At 38.0% G+C, this 20,166-nt stretch overlaps 1 protein-coding gene across 6 annotated transcripts in view; it reads left to right on the top strand.

Moving 5' to 3' along the window:
* Positions 1-20,166, top strand: part of ALS2 (alsin Rho guanine nucleotide exchange factor ALS2) — an 87,155-nt gene that overhangs the window by 10,907 nt on the left and 56,082 nt on the right. For 5 of the 6 annotated variants that reach the window (XM_032754943.2, XM_032754938.2, XM_032754940.2 and 2 more), the window contains 6 exons: positions 1,573-1,652; positions 3,131-3,285; positions 8,473-9,410; positions 12,801-13,158; positions 15,896-16,064; positions 17,307-17,403. In XM_032754943.2, coding sequence (XP_032610834.1) covers positions 1,633-1,652; positions 3,131-3,285; positions 8,473-9,410; positions 12,801-13,158; positions 15,896-16,064; positions 17,307-17,403 — 1,737 coding nt within the window. In that variant the 5' untranslated portion in view covers positions 1,573-1,632. Of the gene's footprint in view, positions 1-16; positions 1,020-1,572; positions 1,653-3,130; positions 3,286-8,472; positions 9,411-12,800; positions 13,159-15,895; positions 16,065-17,306; positions 17,404-20,166 lie in introns of those variants that run through there. The other variant, XM_032754942.2, reaches the window with a different exon arrangement.

Below are 20,166 nucleotides of genomic sequence, written 5' to 3' on the forward strand. Positions count from 1 at the left end.
GTAAGAAAAGAAAGTTGTAAAAACAGTTTGTAGAGTTTTAATTCCCTTTAGGTTAAAAAAAATGAGTGGTGGTGATAAATAATATTGAGTAAGGTGTAACCAACTTTAAGGAAACTGTAATCAAAAATCTGGCACTAAGAGAGAATAAAGGTTGACTTTATTCATTATATCAAAAGATTCTCAACATTTTTGATTGTTAGTCAGTAGGACAAAATTCCGTTTACATATAGTGTGTCAGTTGTGTGAAGTAAGGTGTGCTTGTGTGCTTCCACATCCTCGTAGAATAATTCTCTGGCTTCTGCTACATATTGTTGAAATTTAATCAAGGGCATAGTAACTCCATGATCTCTGATAGATAAGCACAGATTAGATCTGGTGGCAGAATTTCTGTGTACACCATGAACTGTGCATTTTACAAAAGGCTAATTACCGTCATGGACAAAGCATAGTAGCACTTAATTGTATTTATTAAATGAATAGCATTTATTAAATTTATTCAGATATATCTCTTGTTAACATAGTACCCATCTTCCAACTTTGAATGATTCATAATCTTTCTAAAATAAGCATTAGGTAGAAAGTAATTTTCTTCAGATGTACAGATGGGAAATGGTAAGAATTCACAGGCAACCTGGAGGAAACAGATGGACCCTAGATCACTCGTGCCAGTATGGGCCGTTTCCAGAACACAGTGACCATTCCATATCCTTTTGCAGAAAAACCACAAATTTGGCACCAATATTTTTATGGTTTACACAAATAAGACCTAACTGCTTTTGTTTTCTTGTGTTTTGGTACCCTTACAAATGTGGATTTCTGAGTTGAAATGCACTCAGCATTTCTGTTTATTTTTCTATCTCTTATTAAATACTGAGTTTCTAAACTGATGGGCCATGATATTTGTAACCATAATTTTCATACAGCTATTTTCTATTAAAGGTGGATTTTAAAACAGCTGATTTAAAATTCAGACTTCTTTCAACCGTTTGGGTTATGAGGCATGTTGTTCTGAATTGAAGGTGATTTGGGGAAAATGTTCCTTCTTCCAATAAGTGGAAAACTTCCTATTTTAATGACATAATTTTTTGTGCATTACTGAAAAATATAAATTAAAACTACTTGAATCAGATACATTACTGAAGAGATTTTAGAAAATCTGAGTTAACTGGTATTTAAGTCTTCATACATTCCAGACAGAGTGTTTAAAAAGTAACCTTAATGTGTGTGTACTTTTTGTATTTAACATATTGATTTTTCGGATTGAACTTTTTTCTTTATAATAAAAAGCAAAATCTATTGCCTGGAAGAGTACAGCTTAATTGTGGGTAGTCTTTTCATCCTTTGACATTACATTTGACAGTCAACGGGCATTTTTATAAGCTTAGTGGACAGGCTTAGCCTATGTTTGACTTTGGCAGGCAAGATATGAAATAGTTTAAATAGTTTTACTGTATATTTATTTCCTAGTGAATGTGCACTTGTTAGAGGGCTGCCTTTTTTTTTTTTTTTTAATGTCTGAGGGGTAAAATATTCTTTTACTGCTCTTTTCCTTACTTGTCTTATACTGTTTAGGTCTTGATAGACTTTCTGTAAAGAAGGAATGATTTGGTGATGGAGTGTTCCCACTGACCGATGGACTCAAAGAAGAGAAGGTAAAACCATTTCTTCCTTTTCTCTTATCCACCTAGGAAAACATAGCAAACAGCTTCACATATGTGTAGCTTCTCTTCAGTTTAATTTTCTTGTTGACGGTTGTTAAGTGGGAAGAGTGACATTTGTAGTTAGTTGATTGGTAAAGATAAAATTTTAAAAAGGCTAGTTAGTTGTAAGCTTTGTAAGAAGCACTAAATGTCTTCATTTCATCATTTTAAAGTGCTTGTAGCCATTTTTCCCTCACAAATAATTTCAGGTTTTCAGAAGTAGCCTTGCTAATCTTAATCATCTTCCATCCTTAAAGAACTAGTTATGGAAGATATTTAAAAGGAAGGTTAAATGTGTAGTGTTCCTCCTATAGAACCATGGTTATGTCCAGTTATAATTTAAGGGAATATTATTTCGCAAATGTAGAGAAATTCCTAGCTATTCAAAAGTTTCTGTGCCTCATTAAAATTTTGGCATCAGCGTTCTAGAAAAAAGAAAATGAAAAAATGTATTACCAGTGGTGGCACATATCTTAACGTGCCCTTTTCTTAGAAGAAGGCAGTTACGATATGGTCATTACTGTGCAGCTGTGTGTTTTATAGTCTTTAAACCAAAATCATCAGATATGTAGAATTCTTTAGCTAGAACTTGAGCAAAGCATTAAGGATTTTACTGATATCTATTATAAACTTGATTCCTAAAGATTTACATAGCAATTCTACACTTAAACTCAACATAAAGTGAAATATGAATTCCTGTTTCTCATATTGTTCTCATCAAGTACTTTTTACTTACTATAAAATTTTATGATAAGACTTCAACTTGGGCATGTTGTAGCTTTGATATCTAAACAAGGAGTGAATATATTGAGAAGTTAGAATCTTGGAATTTTATGCTACCGAATGCTAAAACTTCTAAAAATAGCCCAAGTTTTGTTTGCTTCTTAGATGGAGAAAAGTAATTTGTGGGTTTAGAGTGTCCTTCAGTCTTTTTTTTTTTTTTTTTTTTAGACGGAGTCTTGCTCTGTCGCCCAGGCTGGAGTGCAGTGGCAAGATATTGGCTCACTGCAACCTCTGCCTCCCGGGTTCAAGCACTTCTCCTGCCTCAGCCTCCTGAGTAGCTGGCACTACAGGTGCACGCCACCATGCCCAGCTAATTTTTTTTTTTGTATTTTTAGTAGAAACGGGGTTTCACCATATTAGCCAGGCTAGTCTCGAGCTCCTACCTTGTGATCTGCCTGCCTCGGCCTCTCAAAGTGCTAGGATTACAGGTGTGAGCCACCACGCCCCACATCCTTCAGTCTTTTATATAAATAGTTGTTTTACTTTGGCTCCTGTGAGCATAACCAAAGCATAAAATAGGTGCTAATTCAGCTATCTGACCCAGTCATCCATGTGCTGGTAAAAGGTACAATCATGAAAAGTATTAAGAACAAAGGATACCGTTCTGAATTGTAGAAACAATTAAGCTATGTTTCTTGATGTTTTAGCTCAACAGAGGCAGAAGGATCCAAAGAAAGAGGCCTGGTCCATATCTGGCAGGCAGGATCCTTTCCCATAACACCAGAGAGGTTGCCAGGCTGGGGAGGAAAGACTGTTTTGCAGGCAGCCCTCGGAGTGAAACATGGAGTTCTTCTGACTGAAGGTAATGAAAAGAATGGCTTAACAAATACGAACTGCAATGCTAACAAATGCCTGAGTGTGGAAGGTCAGGTATGGGAGTCACTGAATGAATACTAGGGGTTCTTTCTTTCTTTCTTTTTTTTTTTTTGAGACAGAGTTTTGCTCTTGTCGCCCAGGCTGGAGTACAATGGCGTGATCTCAGCTCACCACAACCTCTGCCTCCCAGGTTCAAGCAATTCTCCTGCCTCAGCCTCCCAAGTAGCTGGGATTACAGGCGCTCACCACCATGCCCAGCTAATTTTTTTGGTATTTTCAGGAGAGATGGGGTTTCACCATGTTGGCCAGGCTGGTCTTGAACTCCTGACCTCAGGTGATTCACCCGCCTCGACCTCCCAAAGTTCTGGGATTACAGGGATGAGCCACCACTCCCGGCCTAGGGGTTCTTAATGAACTGTTTCTGTTTTCAAGATATATTCTTACTCCCTTATCAGAAATCAGATTAGTTTTTAAATTTAAAATATACCACTAACTAGAATAAAAGAGAGAATTATAGTTTTAAAATTTTATGGTAGTAAATACATGAAAAATTAACTTTTTAAAAGGTTACCTATTCAGAGACTCTTGCTATAACTTTTGTTCATTAAGTCTATCAGAATACTAATGCTAATAATAGCTAATGTTTGTTAAGCCGTTGTGTGCCAGATACTATACTAAGCCCTTTCCATGTGTTATCTCACTGAATCTGCACTACTACCTTATGAAGTAGCTTCTATTATTATTCACAGACAAGGAAACTGAAAGTCAGGGAGATTAAATTTTCCCAAACACACACAGCTATTGAAGTGTCAGAGTCAGGACTGGAACTCAGTCTGATTTCAAAGCCTGCTTTTAAAGCCACTTGGCTGAACTTTCTCAGTATAATTTTTTTTTCAGGCATAAATAGCAATTCACAAAGCATATTATAAAATCTATGAGTCTATTACAGAAACATGTGTTATAATTTATAGAAGTACCTTTAATCTTAATGGCACTTTATCAACTCAATCATGACAAATTTGATTTGGGCACCAATTGCCATCTACTTGACTAATTTATAAATTTCTGCTCAGTAAGCATTTATTAAGGTGTTAAACAATGCTTTGGTATTTTCTTTCTAGGAACTAAAGGAAGACAAATTCTAGGGAACAAGGATTAAATCTGGTCCTGTTGCTTGTATGGGATACACATGGATTTCTTTCTAGTTTGTCTTATATCAGTTTTATTATGATATTATTATTCAGGACTTTAAAAACAACCTTACTTTAAAAGTGTGAACTATATTCAATACCTGTCCTATGAGATTTAAAATATATAGTTTTCAAGCAAATATAAGTGGAATGCTGTTGTTGTTTTCAATAAGATATTTGGAATATTTTCATTAAGATAATGAAACCAGCTGGGCACAAATTGCCCACACCTGTAATCCCAGCACTTTGGGAGGCCAAGGCAGAGGGATCCCTTGAGTCTAGGGGTTCAAGATCAGCCTGGGCAACATAGGGAGACCGTGTTTCTACAAGAAATATTTTAAAAATTAGCCAGGCATGGATGCCCATGCCTGTAGTCCCAGCTACTTCAGAGGCTGAGGCGGGAGGATAGCTTGAGTGTGGGAGACCAAAGCTGCGTGCCGTGAGCTGTGATTATGCCACTGCACTCTAGCCTAGGTGACAAAGTAAGAACCTGTCTCAAAAAAAAAAAAAGTTATTCGACTATAAACATGGTATCTTTAGAATCATACCTTCAAGGCTAGGACAACTGAAGAAAAACTTTTCAAAAATATTTAAATAGCCTATCATTGTTCATGTTTAAGCAGTGTCCTGGTATTAAGTGTCACAGTTACAAAAAAAAATGTCTTCTAACACAAGTGTGTGTTTGAAATTGCATACAGATCTCCAGTGCTATCTTTTCCAGCTGAGAAAATGGTTGAGTGCTAGAAATTTTCAAGGTTCTTCATCTCTATTAACTATGACCATTAGCTCATAATTCAATGAAGATACCTCATTGATTCACTTTTTTTTGTTTGTTTTTTTGAGATGGAGTCTTGCTCTGTTGCCCTGGCTGGAGTGTGATGGCATGATCTCAGCTCACTGCAACCTCCGCCTCCCAAGTTTAAGCAGTTCTTCTGCCTCAGCCTCCCGAGTAGCTGGGACTACAGGCGAGTGCCAGCACGCCTGGCTCATTTTTTAAAAATATTTTTAGTAGAAACGGGGTTTCACCATATTGGCCAGGCTGGTCTCAAACTCCTGACCTTGTGATTCGCCCACCTCTGCCTCCCAAAGTGCTGGGATTACAGGCATGAGCCACCGCACCCAGCCTGTTTCACTATTTTTTATATGCTCCAGTTGTTGTTTTTGTTTTTTAAGGAGGGGGATCTAAATATCCATTTCTTTGCAGTATTGCTCTTTGTAGTGGAATAATGTTAATTGAAAGACTTGGTGAGCTTTTTCAAATATATTGTTGTATTAGGAAACAAAGTTTAAAAGAGCTTACCAGTGAGCTTATTTTCTCATCTCAATATTCTTGATCCAGACTATACATTTCCTAATAAATGCACATATCTTCCCTCTAGCCACTATTGAGTCCTTACTTATATAGATGATGTGATGAGTTAACTTGAGTGTATACATGTGTCTGCCATGTATAATAGGTCAAAGATAAAGTTTGCATGTTTTCATCATCAACTCAATTGCTGCCTTACGAGAAAAAAAACAGTGCTTATTTCTTCATTAATTAAAAAATCATAAGTCTCTGGTCATATGGAAAAGAAAGGATAGTGGGCTTGGCTCAATATTTTTTGAAACCAGTAGCCAAGTCTTTGTTTCACTGAATTTTTAGCCAGCATAGATTTTGTGTACCTGCTCCCAAGCTCCCACAATATTACAGTAAAATTAAGACTTGGTAGCATAGCTGGACATACATAAGTTATTTATTTATTTATTTATTTATTTATTTATTTATTTAGAGACGGAGTCTTGCTGTTTCTCCCAGGCCAGAGTGCAGTGGTGTGATCTCGGCTCACTGCAAGCTCCGCCTCCCGGGTTCACGCCATTCTCCTGCCTCAGCCTCCCGAGTAGCTGGGACTACAGGCGCCCGCCACCGCGCCCGGCTAATTTTTTGTATTTTTAGTAGAGACGGGGTTTCACCGTATTAGCCAGGATGGTCTCGATCTCCTGACCTCGTGATCCACCCGCCTAGGCCTCCCAAAGTGCTGGGATTACAGGCATGAGCCACCGCGCCTGGCCATACATAAGTTATTTATATACCCAACTCACTGGTGCCTTTCATTAATTCTAAAGCTAGCCAGTTATTCTGACAGGTTCATTTGCTTTTTTGCTTTGTTCTGTTGTGATGATTTGCTTTTTATTTTTAACATTTTTTAGGCTTAATTCACTTTATTTTTCGTGTATAGAAACTCTATGTTGTAGCCACAGCTGGAGCCTGGGTCCTCTCTCTGGAGACTCTGGTGTGGGTCTTGACGAGGTGGCCAGTGAATTCCTGATAGGGAGACTTGGTGAATACAGTCTCCTTCCAGAGGTTGGGAGCCAGTTAGCTGTAGGTCTTGGAGATGGCATCATAGGTGGCCTTGGTGAAGTTGGCCAGGGTGGCAGTGCAGCCCCTGGCTGAGGAGTAGCAGTCATTGATGCTGGCCATCATCAGCAGCTTCTTGGGCACCAGGGCTAAGAGAATGCCAGTGCCTCTGGGTGCAGGGATGAGGCGCACCAGCACAGAGCCACAGCAGCCTATCACCTTGCAAGGGACCACGTGGTACTTGCTGATCTTGTTCCCCCAGTAGCCTCTGTGCACGGGGACAATGGAGAGCTTGGCCAGGATGATAGTCCCTTGGATGGCAGTGGCCACCTCCTTGGAGCAAGTGGCCATTGTAGTCCCCAGTGGCAACAAACACCTGGAACCTGGTGTGCTGGCCGGTGCGCATCTGCTTCTGCACTGGCACAATCTTCAAAACCTCATCCTTGAGAGACGTCCCCAGGAAAAAGTCAATGATCTCAGACTCCTTGATGGGCGGGGAGAAGCGATAGATTTTCACCAGGACTTGATCTTCGTGTCTTTGTCCAGGCAACGCAGCTTGGTCATGGGTGTCCACTCCTTATGCTCAGCCTTGCCTCCTTGAGCTCTGTGGCCCCAACCCTGGCCCCAGATGCCACTGACCACGCCTCCACGGAAGTCGCTGTGGTTCCCCATCCCAGGGTCCCTGGGGCCTCCGGGCCCTCCCGCTGGCCTGGCTTCATCTGCCATTTGATGTTTTTTCAGAGAAGAGGCTGATTTGCTTTTTAAACAAATCTCACCTCAGAAAGACTAGCTAGTATCTAGTACATAAAGTCCAGGGTGAGCATCCCACATTAAAAAATCTGAAATCTAAAGTGATCCAAAATCCAGAACTTTCTGAGCACTGATATGAAGGTGCTCAAAGGAAATGCTCACTGGAACATTCAGATTTGGGATGCTCAGTCAGTAAACATAAGGCAAATATTCCAAAACCTCGACCTGAAATCCAAAACACCTCTGGTCCCAAGCATTTTGGATAAGTGATACTCAACCTGTATATTTATGTAACATCTCAAAACTATATATAACATGACATACAACGTGAAGACAGCCATGTCTTGTTAAGAACTGATGCTTCCTGTACAGCTTAGAGTCATAAAGTTAATTTCTTAGTTTTGGCCAAAATGAATCTCTAATATTTTTAAGCCATTGCATAATGTTTTGCTGTTCCAACTTGTTTAGTAGTATTGAATTGTAGATATTAGTGAATGTGTCTGTTTTGTCTTATTTTTTGCCTACTTTATCTTAACATGGTTATTTATTTTGCCTTTGAACACTTGGAATCTGTTTCTATAATAGCCTGGATGAGGGCCATTAGGAGTGGATTGATGTGAGGAGTTTGTAGGATGAGTCTGAAGGAAAGGAGTAGCCTCCTGCACTTTGTAGAAATTCTCCCTATAGTGCAGAATATTAAAAAGAGTCATTTTTAAAAAGATGAATCAATGTGAAATACTGTGCTTGAACCAGATTTCTACAACTGCTTTTGAAAATTTAAAAAGAAAATCCAATTTGGTTAAATCTAGAGGGGACTAAAAGTTTGCTGTTAAAATTTTTAGTTAATTCACTAACCCCCCTTTTTTTTTTCTTTTTTCTTTTTTTTAACCTTCAGATGGTGAGGTCTACAGCTTTGGTACTCTTCCCTGGAGAAGTGGACCAGCGGAGATTTGTCCAAGTAGCCCCATTCTAGAAAATGCCCTGGTTGGGCAATATGTTGTTACTGTGGCGACAGGAAGCTTCCATAGTGGAGCAGTGACAGACAATGGTGTCGCGTACATGTGGGGAGAGAATTCTGCTGGCCAGTGTGCAGTAGCCAACCAGCAGTATGTGCCGGAACCGAACCCTGTCAGCATTGCTGATTCTGAGGCCAGCCCTTTGTTAGCAGTCAGGATTTTACAGTTGGCATGTGGCGAGGAGCACACTCTGGCATTGTCAATAAGCAGAGAGATTTGGGCATGGGGTACCGGTTGTCAGTTGGGTCTCATTACCACTGCCTTCCCGGTGACAAAGCCACAAAAGGTAGAACATCTTGCTGGGCGAGTGGTGCTTCAAGTTGCCTGTGGTGCTTTCCACAGCTTAGCCCTTGTACAGTGCCTCCCTTCCCAGGATCTGAAGCCAGTCCCAGAACGATGCAACCAGTGCAGCCAGCTCTTGATTACTATGACTGACAAAGAAGACCATGTGATTATATCAGACAGTCATTGTTGCCCATTAGGTGTGACACTGACAGAATCTCAGGCAGAAAACCATGCCAGCACTGCTCTCAGCCCCTCCGCTGAAGCCCTTGACAGGCAGGAAGAAGTATTTGAGAACACTCTTGTAGCAAATGATCCGTCTGTTGCTACTGAACTGAATGCAGTAAGTGCTCAGACCACGAATAGCAATGCCGTATCCTCTCAACAAAATGTCATGGGAACAACTGAAATTTCCTCTGCCAGAAACATGCCATCATACCCTGACACCCAAGCAGTCAATGAATACCTGCGGAAACTGTCAGATCATTCAGTAAGAGAGGACTCAGAGCATGGTGAAAAGCCAATGCCATCTCAGGTACCTGCTCAATTTTATAAAAGTGTGTCTAGAGTTGAACTGTATGAGCTTTTCTTTAGAAACTTTAAAATGAGTAAGGCTTGGAAGCATTTTTTATTTTTTGAATTTGACTATAATTTAGTTTCATCAGGCAAGCCTAGATAAAGGAAAGAAACTGGATTAATTCAAAATCACTCTTTATGTTTGTTCTGGCCCTTTATGATATTGAAAGGTGTCATGTTGGGCTTGTTTTATAAGTAGGAGCATTTCATTTTTTTTTTCTTGCTAGTACTTTTTCTCTATGGCTAAAGTACTGAATTTTGGTGGGCCCTGAATAGTTTAATGTAACTAGAGATTCACAAAGATTATTCTTACTTGTGTTTGTAACACTCTTCAGAATTCTGTAGAGAACAGTCTTTTCCTTCTTTAACAGGGAAGGTTGTTTTGTGGCAGATCCTTCAATTGTAGGCAGATTTAAAACTTACAGGCAATTACATGTTTCAGTTTTTTTCAATTACAGCTGTGGTCCTTACTGGGCTTAATCTGAAGAGGTGGCCAATATTTTATCTTTCTGTTTGTTTGTTTTTGAGATGGAGTCTTGCTCCATCACCCAGGCTGGAGTGCAGTAATGCGATTGTGGCTTACTGCAGCCTTGATCTCCCAGGTTCAAGCGATCCTCCCAGTTCAGCCTTCCAAGTAGCTGGGACTGCACACATGCCACCACACCTGCTGATTTTATTTTTAAGTAGAGTAGAGCCTGTTGCCCAGGCTCATCTCAAACTCCTGAGCTCCAGTAATCCTCCTACCTCAGCCTCCCAAAGTGTTGAGATTACAGGCATGAGCCATCATGCCCAGCCTATTTTATGTATCTTATTAAAACTGTTTTCATTTTGAAGATTTGTGGTAGAGTGAACAAAAGCTGTTATCAGTAGCACATGGTAAAGTTTGAGTTCCCACTTAAATTATTTTAAAAGGATTATTTCTGTGTTTCACTCTTAGTGTGGCCTTTTGATTTTGCTTTACCAAAACTCTAAGAAAACAAAACAAAAGATCATAATCATAAAAGATATGTCCTGCGGTGTTTCTTTTTAGGTTTTTGAAACCACATAGTCTCTTGATTCTCGATTCTGATTGTTTTACTCTGTCAGAATGCGAACATGAAGGTATTTTTAGAAATAGTCTTTATTTCACAATCTATTCACTGAAACTTGTGGGTATTTGAATTTTTTAAAAATCAAGGATAAGCTGTTTGGAGAAAGGTATTATAAAGTCTGAACAAAGCAAAAGTAGTAATTTAACAAGAATGCATGTAGAAAATTCTTAGACTGTACATGCTTATCACATTTAACTTTGTTAAACATTGGAAGTTTTTGTTACTTATGTTAGTAACAATGTGTGTGTTTCTATTGAATTAAATTTAATTTATTTAAATGTGTGTTTCTATTACATTTAATTTATCCTTTGTAAATAACATCTCAATCATACAGCTAATTCACAAGGAATTTATGTGTTTTAGGGCAAGTGTTTTCTCTTCTGGCGAGATGTAACTGAGACTCTCTCACTTGGGAAATAAACCAAAGTATTACTGGTTGACTGGAACTCCTAAAATTATATATTTCATCAAAATTGCTAATTATGTTTTTTGTAGGGGAGGGCTTATTTACTTACTATATTTTCCAATATAATTAAGTAGAAGGAGCCAGTTAGAACAGTAGTAGTTCAAGGTTTATATAAGGTAGAGTTTTGTGACTTTGCTCTACCTAGTGGTTAAGAACCCCCTAAAATAGTTACCTCTAAATACCATCACTGCTTCTGTAAGGAGCCTTTGTAAACAAAAAGTGGACATAGTGACACTAGTTCTTCTGAACAAGCTATCGTGGGAGCTGTATCACCAAAGAAGTAATAGGCTTTGTATTTCTTTTTCATTTTATTAAGTATATTTGTTTATTGACTATTTACAGACTAATTTGCATGGAAATAGCTCTTTTGAATTTAGCGTTTAATTCAACAAAATGTTTTGAGTACTTACATATCAGGCACTTCACTAGGTACCAGGAATTATTTCCTTTAAGAAGTCAGAAGCCAATGTTAAAATATACAAACACACACACACACACACACACACACACACACTATGTTTGTATTTTAGTTTAGGACAAATGAAGGAATGTGTATATTCCCTTTGAGATCTTTGGGTACAATAAGAAGCAAATTTTTCAATATGATCTATGCTGATGAGCTGAAAGCTTTTTTATGTGTTTGGTAGGTACATTTAATGACCTTCCTTTTTAGGGAACAATGATGTTTGACAGCTTAGAGTAAATTTCAACTGATTTTTTCATTAAGATATCAGAAAACTTTTTTTTTTTTTTTGAGACGGAGTCTCGCTCTGTCGCCCAGGCTGGAGTGCAGTGGCGCAATCTCGGCTCACTGCAAGCTCCGCCTCCCGGGTTCACGCCATTCTCCTGCCTCAGCCTCTCCGAGTAGCTGGGACTACAGGCGCCCGCCACCACGCTCGGCTAATTTTTTTAGTATTTTTAGTAGAGATGGGGTTTCACCGTGGTCTCGATCTCCTGACCTCGTGATCCACCCACCTCGGCCTCCCAAAGTGCGGGGATTACAAGCGTGAGCCACCGCGCCCGGCCTAAGATATCAGAAAACTTTAGTTTGACTTTCTAGTACACTTCTAGAATCACACTAAGAACATTGGTTCCAAATGTTTAATTATTAAACTACCACATTTGCCATCTGTGGTAGCAAGAGCAAAGGTAATCCTACAGCTTGTCTAGCCCCTGGGTCATAGAAAATAACTCATTGATGAGCCAGCAGAGGCACTCGAGTTGAGCATAATTTGGGAGATGATAGGTTACAGGTATAACTTATTTTTCCATCTCTATATGCTATATCTAAATTTCAATTTATAAAGCATTTCAGGGAAAGCTTTTTTTTTTTCATAAAATCTAATTTTTTTCCTGCCATTTCTAGGTAGTAGTCTATATAAATTTTCCTGAAAGGGATCAATAATGAAATTTGCATTTTTTCAACCTTCTGTCCAGGGCTGTCACAGTGCACTTAGCATTAAAGGCAGTGTTTTCCGTGCCTTTTCTTCTCCCTCCCTTTTTACTGTGTTTAATTTTATAAAAGCAGCTGAGGCTTATTTTTAAATACCATAGAAAAACACAACATCTAGACAAAAGGAAGTACTTTGGAAAAGGAACTGTATTTTGAGTACTCATTTCCATTTAATGTGTTAACTCCATGATCAAGAAGAGAATACCTTTAGTTGAAGAGAACTTCTGTCATTTTAGATTCTTACATGCAAATAGTGATGGATATTACTTTCTTTTTATTGATTGCTTATCGTATAAGGGATTATATTTTTATATAATTTTTTATGTGTGTATATTTTAGCCTCTTGTAGAAGAAGCAATTCCTAATCTCCACAGCCCGCCTACCACAAGCACCTCAGCCCTAAACAGCCTGGTGGTCTCTTGTGCATCTGCTGTTGGTGTGAGAGTGGCTGCTACTTATGAAGCTGGTGCCTTGTCACTGAAGAAAGTTATGAACTTTTATAGTACAACCCCTTATGAAACTGGAGCTCAGGCAGGCAGTAGTGCCATTGGCCCTGAAGGTTTGAAAGATAGCAGGGAAGAACAGGTTAAACAGGAATCAATGCAAGGAAAGAAAAGTTCAAGTCTTGTGGATATCAGAGAAGAAGAAACGGAGGGAGGCAGTCGAAGACTCTCCCTCCCTGGATTGTTGTCACAAGGTAAGGAAATAACCAGGTTTTGTGAATTGACTTTTGGGGAATCCAGGATGCTTCTGACATCACATGCTGTATTATTAAAAAAGCTTTCCTAATTATGAAGCTGACATATTCAAATGTCAAAATTTATTTAATGGTGGTTTTAAAAGAAAGTTACAGTTTATCTGCTTTAGATATCACTATAAATTTAGAACGTCACTTTTGATCGATGTTTGCTCCTGCTTATGAACCTTATTATGAATCTTATTTTATTGTTCTGGAGTCATACAATACCCTTCTTATTTCCTAATTGGGACCTATACTACAGATTGATGAGGTTGCAGATGTGACCATTGGATAAGTGAGGAATTACTGTACTTGACTTGAAAGAGGAGAGAATTCTTAAGCTTCAAGAAGAGAAAACTTCATTTTCTGAGACCATAGGCAATAAACTTTTTAGAATATTATGCAGTTGGTTCTTCTCCTTTTCTCAGTCAGTTCAGCAGTCTCAGCCATCTGGACTTGTGCTTCTCAAGAGTGGCCTGCAGACCAGCAGCATCAGCAGCATCTGGGAACTTGTTAGAAACGCAGACTCAGGTTCCACTCTCAACTTACTGAATCAAAACATGCATTAGAGCAAGATCCCCCAGGTGATTAGTATGCACACTAAAGTTTGAGAAGCATTTGTTGAGACCAGGATTTGGCAGACCTTTTCTGTAAAGAGCCAAAGAGAAATATTTTAAGGTTTGTAGGCCATCCTGTCTCTCTGTGACAACTACTCAGCTACGCTGTGGTTATGTAAAAGCAGCCAGAGACAATACGTAATGAATGAGTGAAGCTATATCCCAACAAAACTTTATTTACAAAAACATATGGTAGGCACTGTTTGGCCCATGGGCTATAATTGACCAACTCCTGGTTTACATGATTTTGTGCAAAGCTCAAAAGTTAGGAATTCTAGACTGTACTAAAACTTACCTTTTTTACTCTGCACCTGTTTCTCCACTTGTTCTACTTATTGAACACTCTTGTGCCACTCTTATTCTGCCTCCTAATTCTCATTACCACCAGATTTTCCTCTACACAAATAAAACTTAAGTCCTGATTAATGTGAGTATATATGTGTATATATATATATATGATGTACAAGAAGTCCTATGATCTCTATTAAGTCTGAAGGAGAATCTTGCACCAAACTTTTCTTATTCTTAAGTGTCCTTTAGCATTTTAAGTATATAAATATATGTGCAATCTCTTTGAACTACAAATGTGGAATATTTTTTCATATCATTACATCATGAATCCCACTAATAGACTTATATCCTATGGTTAAATTTTACTTAGTAACCTAAAGTATCTTTAGAAAAATTTTACATGTATTCTTTTCCCCTCCGTAAGAATTATCTGGAGTACATCCTTGAGGAATCTTCAAGTAGGTTTATTTGAGTCTCTGTATGCATAGAAACAATACATTCACCAGAAAAGATGTCGATATTAGGCAGAGATGATCACTTTCTTGTGGCCCACAAGTTAGTGACTTAATGACCAAGTCTCTACTGAGTGACATTTGATGATTTTCTTCAAATCTTATCCTGGCATCAAACACTATTCACATAGTGTTGTGTGTGTTTGATGTAATTTTGAACACTATAAAAGATGGCAATGTTCTTTTAAAACATTTTTTAACATCTGTGTAAAATAATTTGAAATAGGCAAATACAAAAGCTTTTTGGTATATCCCTTTCATAATCTTTTTCCCGTCTTAGAAATGTTTACATTTTATAGCTAAAATGAATTCTGTATTACTTAGACCTTGACTTAGAAAGGCTTTTTGTGTTTTAAGAGATGGGAGCCGGGCACAGTGGCTCACACCCGTAATCCCAGCACTTTGGGAGGCTGAGGCAGGAGGATTAGGAGGATTACTTGAGGTCAGGAGTTTGAGAACAGCCTGGCCAATATGGCAAAACCCTGTCTCTACTAAAAATACAAAAATTAGCTGGGTGTGGTGGTGCGTGCCTGTAATCCCAGCTACTCAGGAAGCTGAGGCAGGAGAATCGCTTGAACCCAGGAAGCAGAGGTTCCAGTGAGCCGAGATCTTGCCATTGCACTCCAGCCTGGATGACAAGAGCGAAACTCCGTCTCCAAAAAAAAAAGAAAAAAAAAAGAGAGATAGTGTCTTGCTATGTTGCCCAGGCTGGAGTGCAGTGGGTATTCACAGGTGTAGTCATAACACACTATAACCTCAAACTCCTGTGCTCAAGGAATCCTTCCATCTCAGCCTCCTGAGTAGCTAGGACTACAGCCACTTTGCCTGGCTCTTTAATTTTTGTTTTCAAATGAGAAAAGTATTTGTCAGCCTTAGTACAGTATTTTGTTCAGCATATTATTTAGAATACAAGTTCTATAGGATGTCACTAGATGTTATACAGAAAAGGATTCTGTGGCTAAATGTTTGGAATTCCAGCTGGGTTAAACATATTTAAACAGGGCTTTTATTTACAGGATTTGTCACCACCTTCAGTGTGTGCTAATGTGTGTGTGAATCTCTGCAGAGGAGGTGGTGGGAGGATAGATTGTAGCAGTGAGTATTTACCAATTTCATTTGACTAACAGGTCCCCTTTTCTACAGAGAGCCTCTAGAATATGCTTCAAAAATACCATGGGTAGTGTATGTTTTTGAAAATCTTAAGTTTGTCCAAATGATATGTTTTCTTACCCTCTGGACTCCCACTCCTTCACCCCACGTCTGGTTGGTTTTCAGTTTCCCCCAGGCTCTTAAGAAAGGCTGCACGGGTGAAAACGAGGACAGTGGTTCTGACCCCCACGTACAGTGGAGAAGCAGATGCACTCCTGCCTTCTCTGAGAACAGAAGTGTGGACCTGGGGGAAAGGGAAGGAAGGGCAGCTGGGGCATGGCGATGTTCTGCCTAGGTAAGCGCTACCAACATTTACCGATAGGAGTTGGCTTAAACAAATAACCTCTCTCGGGAAGGTCTCTAAATCTCACTTTCCTCATAGAGGAAATCTGGGCTCTACTAGCTTCAGATTATTATGCACCATTAACTCTGATAAAAAGCTGTTACTTTAGTCTTAAATTTGTTCTTAACAGTAAAGGACTTGGCCCGGCATGGTGGCTCACACCTTTGATCCTAGCGCTTTGGCAGACTGAGGCAGGTGGATCACCTGAGGTCAGGAGTTCGAGACCAGGCTGGCCAACATGGCAAAACCCAGTCTCTATTAAAAATACAAAAATTAGCTGGGCGTGGTGTCGGGCGCCTATGATTCCAGCTACTCAGGAGGCTGAGGCAAGAGAATCGCTTGAATCTGGGAAGGGTGGAGGTTGCAGTAAGCTGAGATTGCGCCTGGGCAAAAGAACAAAACTCTTATCTCAAAAAAAATAAAAGAAAAAGAAAAAAAAAGCAGTAAAAGACAAGTATCCATGGTGCACTTTTCCATATCTTCTTCAATGTGTGTTCATCTTGGGGTACAGAAAGGGGTGTTGGGATAAGATTGTATTTCACTGGAAGACAGGAATGGCTCAGATTTTTAATTGATGAAAAAGAGGCCCTCACCTGTCACATAGGAAAAGAAAAGAGCCAACAGGTTTTCTGTTTTGTTTTGTTTTTTAACCTGAAAGATTTCTCTGCCACTGCCAAAATAACTATAATTGAAACATCAGACTATGTCTATTCACGTATATTAGGGTAAAACTGGCATTTTGTTTATTAGAAACTGTTACGATATTAACAAATTAGATATTGGGAAGTTTTTAAGTGGGTAATTGGAATGATTATGTAAAGTAGTGAGTTAATATAAATGTCTCTATTCATAGTAGAGTGAAAGCAACTGGAATTAATTTAAAAATTACCTTCTATGGTTATTTTTTATTGTATCCTAAGTCTACTTTTTGCTATAAAGAATCATTTGTAGTTTTATGATTCTTAACAGATTCTAAATTATGGGGATTAATTAGTGATTGATAGACAAAGATTAAAACCTTCCAAAAATTATTTATGATATTTAGGAGTAGATTGACCATATATCCGTTATGTTTATTTTAATGTGTTCTTTAGAAATATTTATTTTTACATGACAGCACTTTATAATTTGAGAAAGGCTACGATTCTTGCTGAGAATACTTTGACTTTGTGTGCCTATGTGTTTCTCTTTAAGGCTTCAACCGTTGTGTGTAAAATGTCTGGATGGCAAAGAAGTAATCCATCTGGAGGCAGGTGGTTACCATTCTCTCGCACTTACTGCGAAATCCCAGGTAGGAGGCACTGTTAAATGCTTACCTTATTTTCATGGAAGGCCAACATGACATTATGGGACCCTCATTTGTTGATTATCTGCTATATGTCAGGCAGTGATAACCGTATCTCATTTTAGCTTTCCAATATTTTATATGGTATTATTTCCACTTTACAGACGAGGGAAGTGGAGTGAGAGAAATTATGTAACTTATCTAAAGTCACACATACGTAACAGTAGAGCTTGGATTTAAACACTTGTCTCCCTGATTTAGGAGCTTTCTATAATGTGTTCTCATCTAAAAAGAGAACCCCAGATTTTCCAGGGTATTGGTGAATTTTTGTTACAAAGAAGATACATAGTAAAACACTAAGAAAACAAAGGCATTTTTCTTTAAAACTGTGGCACCTGAAAGTGACCTCTAGCATTACTAAGAACCATACCCATGTACATAAACATAAAGAAGTTGTTTTAAGTTTTTATTTTTTTAAACCCAGACTGCTCATCTGCAATAAGTTAATATTAAATATATTCATATTTCAATAATGGTTCTTCACCGATTCCCTTACCTTTTTAAGAAGCCAATAAAGGATTCTAAGCCCTTTTAATATTTGATTTGATTGCACATTTCACATACTAGGCTAGCCAAAAAACTAACATAACCTGTATAAATATTAATATTAGGAAAGAAAAAGGAGAATTTACTGTTTTTAACATGATTCATTCATTCAAAAGACTTAAAAATGAGAGATTAGGAAGGCGGTCAGTTACAAAATAAAAATTACTGGCTTTATTGTATACATACAATAAAACAAAACATACTTGAGGAAATTCTGCTCACAACTACACCAAAAGTATTAAGGAAGCAGGAATAAGTATAAAATGCGTATAACCCATATGATGCAAACTTTAGAACTCTTTTGAAGGGTCATAAAAGCAGTAGTAAAGGGAGAGATTTTATTTTTGGATGAGATGCGTCAGTTGTAAAAATGTCATTTCTCTCTTAAATCATTAATCAGCACAGTGAAAATTCAGTACAGTCCCCAAAATATTCCAGTATAATATTTACAATTTGATAAAATAATCCCAAAATTACTTTAGAAGAATAAACATAGATGAGCCAGGTAAAAAGAGAGATTTATCCTTATATATTATAAAATTAAACAGATCAATGCAACAGAAATATGCCTATAGGCTAGAAATAATCTCAAGTATATATGAGAATTTAAGATATAAAAGTGGGTGTTTCCATTCAGTTGGGAAAACAAGACTTGAGTATCCGGTAAATGTAGTAAATGTTTACTGGCTTCGTATTTGTAGGAGAAAACTAGGATGGCTATACATATTCTAATTCTGGGGGTATTAATGATGTCATTAAAAACTAGAACCATGTGTATGTGTGCGTGCGTGTGTATGAACAAATTAAGATGAGTCTTTTAGGCATAGAAAAAGACATAATATCAAAACTGGAAATTAGAAAGTAAGATATGTTTGTCAACATGATAATTCAACATTCCCGAACAGCAAATAAAACGCTGTAAACAAAATGAAAATACGTAACAAACTGGGTAAAAATATCTGCAACATATGTGATAATGTGTTGCTGCACTTATATATAAAGGAACAATTGTCAAAGGATAAAAATTGTCAAAAAGATATTTATATTTTCGTCATAAAAGAAGTAGAAATGGCCAGCAATAAATGAAAAGATGATCATTTAGCAAATACATTTAAATTAAAAAACAACAGTACAGTGTTTTTCTCACCTATGAGATTAACATATGCAAACCTAAGGATTGCATTCAATGCTGAGCATTGATTGGGATGTGGGAGAAAATATGCATGCAGTGCAGGCAGGAATGTAAATTGGACCTTGCTGGAAGACAGTTTGTCGGTATGTATCAAAAATCAGAATGGCATCGTCTTTGCCTAGGAATTTATCCTAAGCAAATAGATACATGAATATATGTATTCAAGGAATTTTCCTATCCTTTTTAATATTAAAGAATTGGAGGCTGAGTGTGGTGGCTCATGCCTGTAATCCCAGCACTTTAGGAGGTCGAGGTGGGCAGATTACCTGAGTTCAGGAGTTCAAGACCAGCCTGGCCAACATGGTGAAACCCCGTCTCTACTGAAAATACAAAAGTTAGTCGGGCGTGATGGCAGGCACCTGTAATCCTAGCTACTTGGAAGGCTGAGCAGGAGAATTGCTTGAATCTGGGAGTTGGAGGTTGCAGTGAGCCAAGATCGCACCATTGTGCTCCAGCCTGGGTGACAAGAGTGAGACTCTGCTTCAAAAAAAAAAAAAAAAAGAAATTGGAAAGAACTTAATTCAGTAGGTAGTTTGTTAAAGTGTATGCACAGAGAGTTCTAGATAGTTATTAAAAATGATGTTACAGATCTATACTTATTGATGTACAAAAGAGTAGGTGCCACCAAGTGGTTGATCAGTGATTTCACTTTATTTCTACTTTTATTTTTGTACTGTCACAGTCTTGTACAATGACCATGAATTACTTTCATAATCAGGATAAATAAACATTTTAACTAAACCTAGTCATTGTAATCTAGTTTCTTTTGTCTGTAGTGGCGTGTAGGTACTTGTGTTTCTCTTACAGTAACTCTTCATGTATGAAAGGTTTTCTGTTCATTCCATAGTACTTTTATCTACAGAGTAGGAAATCATGATTACTTTTCCTCTATATCACTTAATGTTTTTATTGCTTTCTCTAAAAGAGGTGGTATACGATAATTCCTGGGATTAAATCCTGCCTCTTACATA

This window comes from Hylobates moloch, unplaced genomic scaffold (assembly GCF_009828535.3).
Source record: "Hylobates moloch isolate HMO894 unplaced genomic scaffold, HMol_V3 SCAFFOLD_1, whole genome shotgun sequence".
NCBI classification, from domain to species: domain Eukaryota; kingdom Metazoa; phylum Chordata; class Mammalia; order Primates; family Hylobatidae; genus Hylobates; species Hylobates moloch.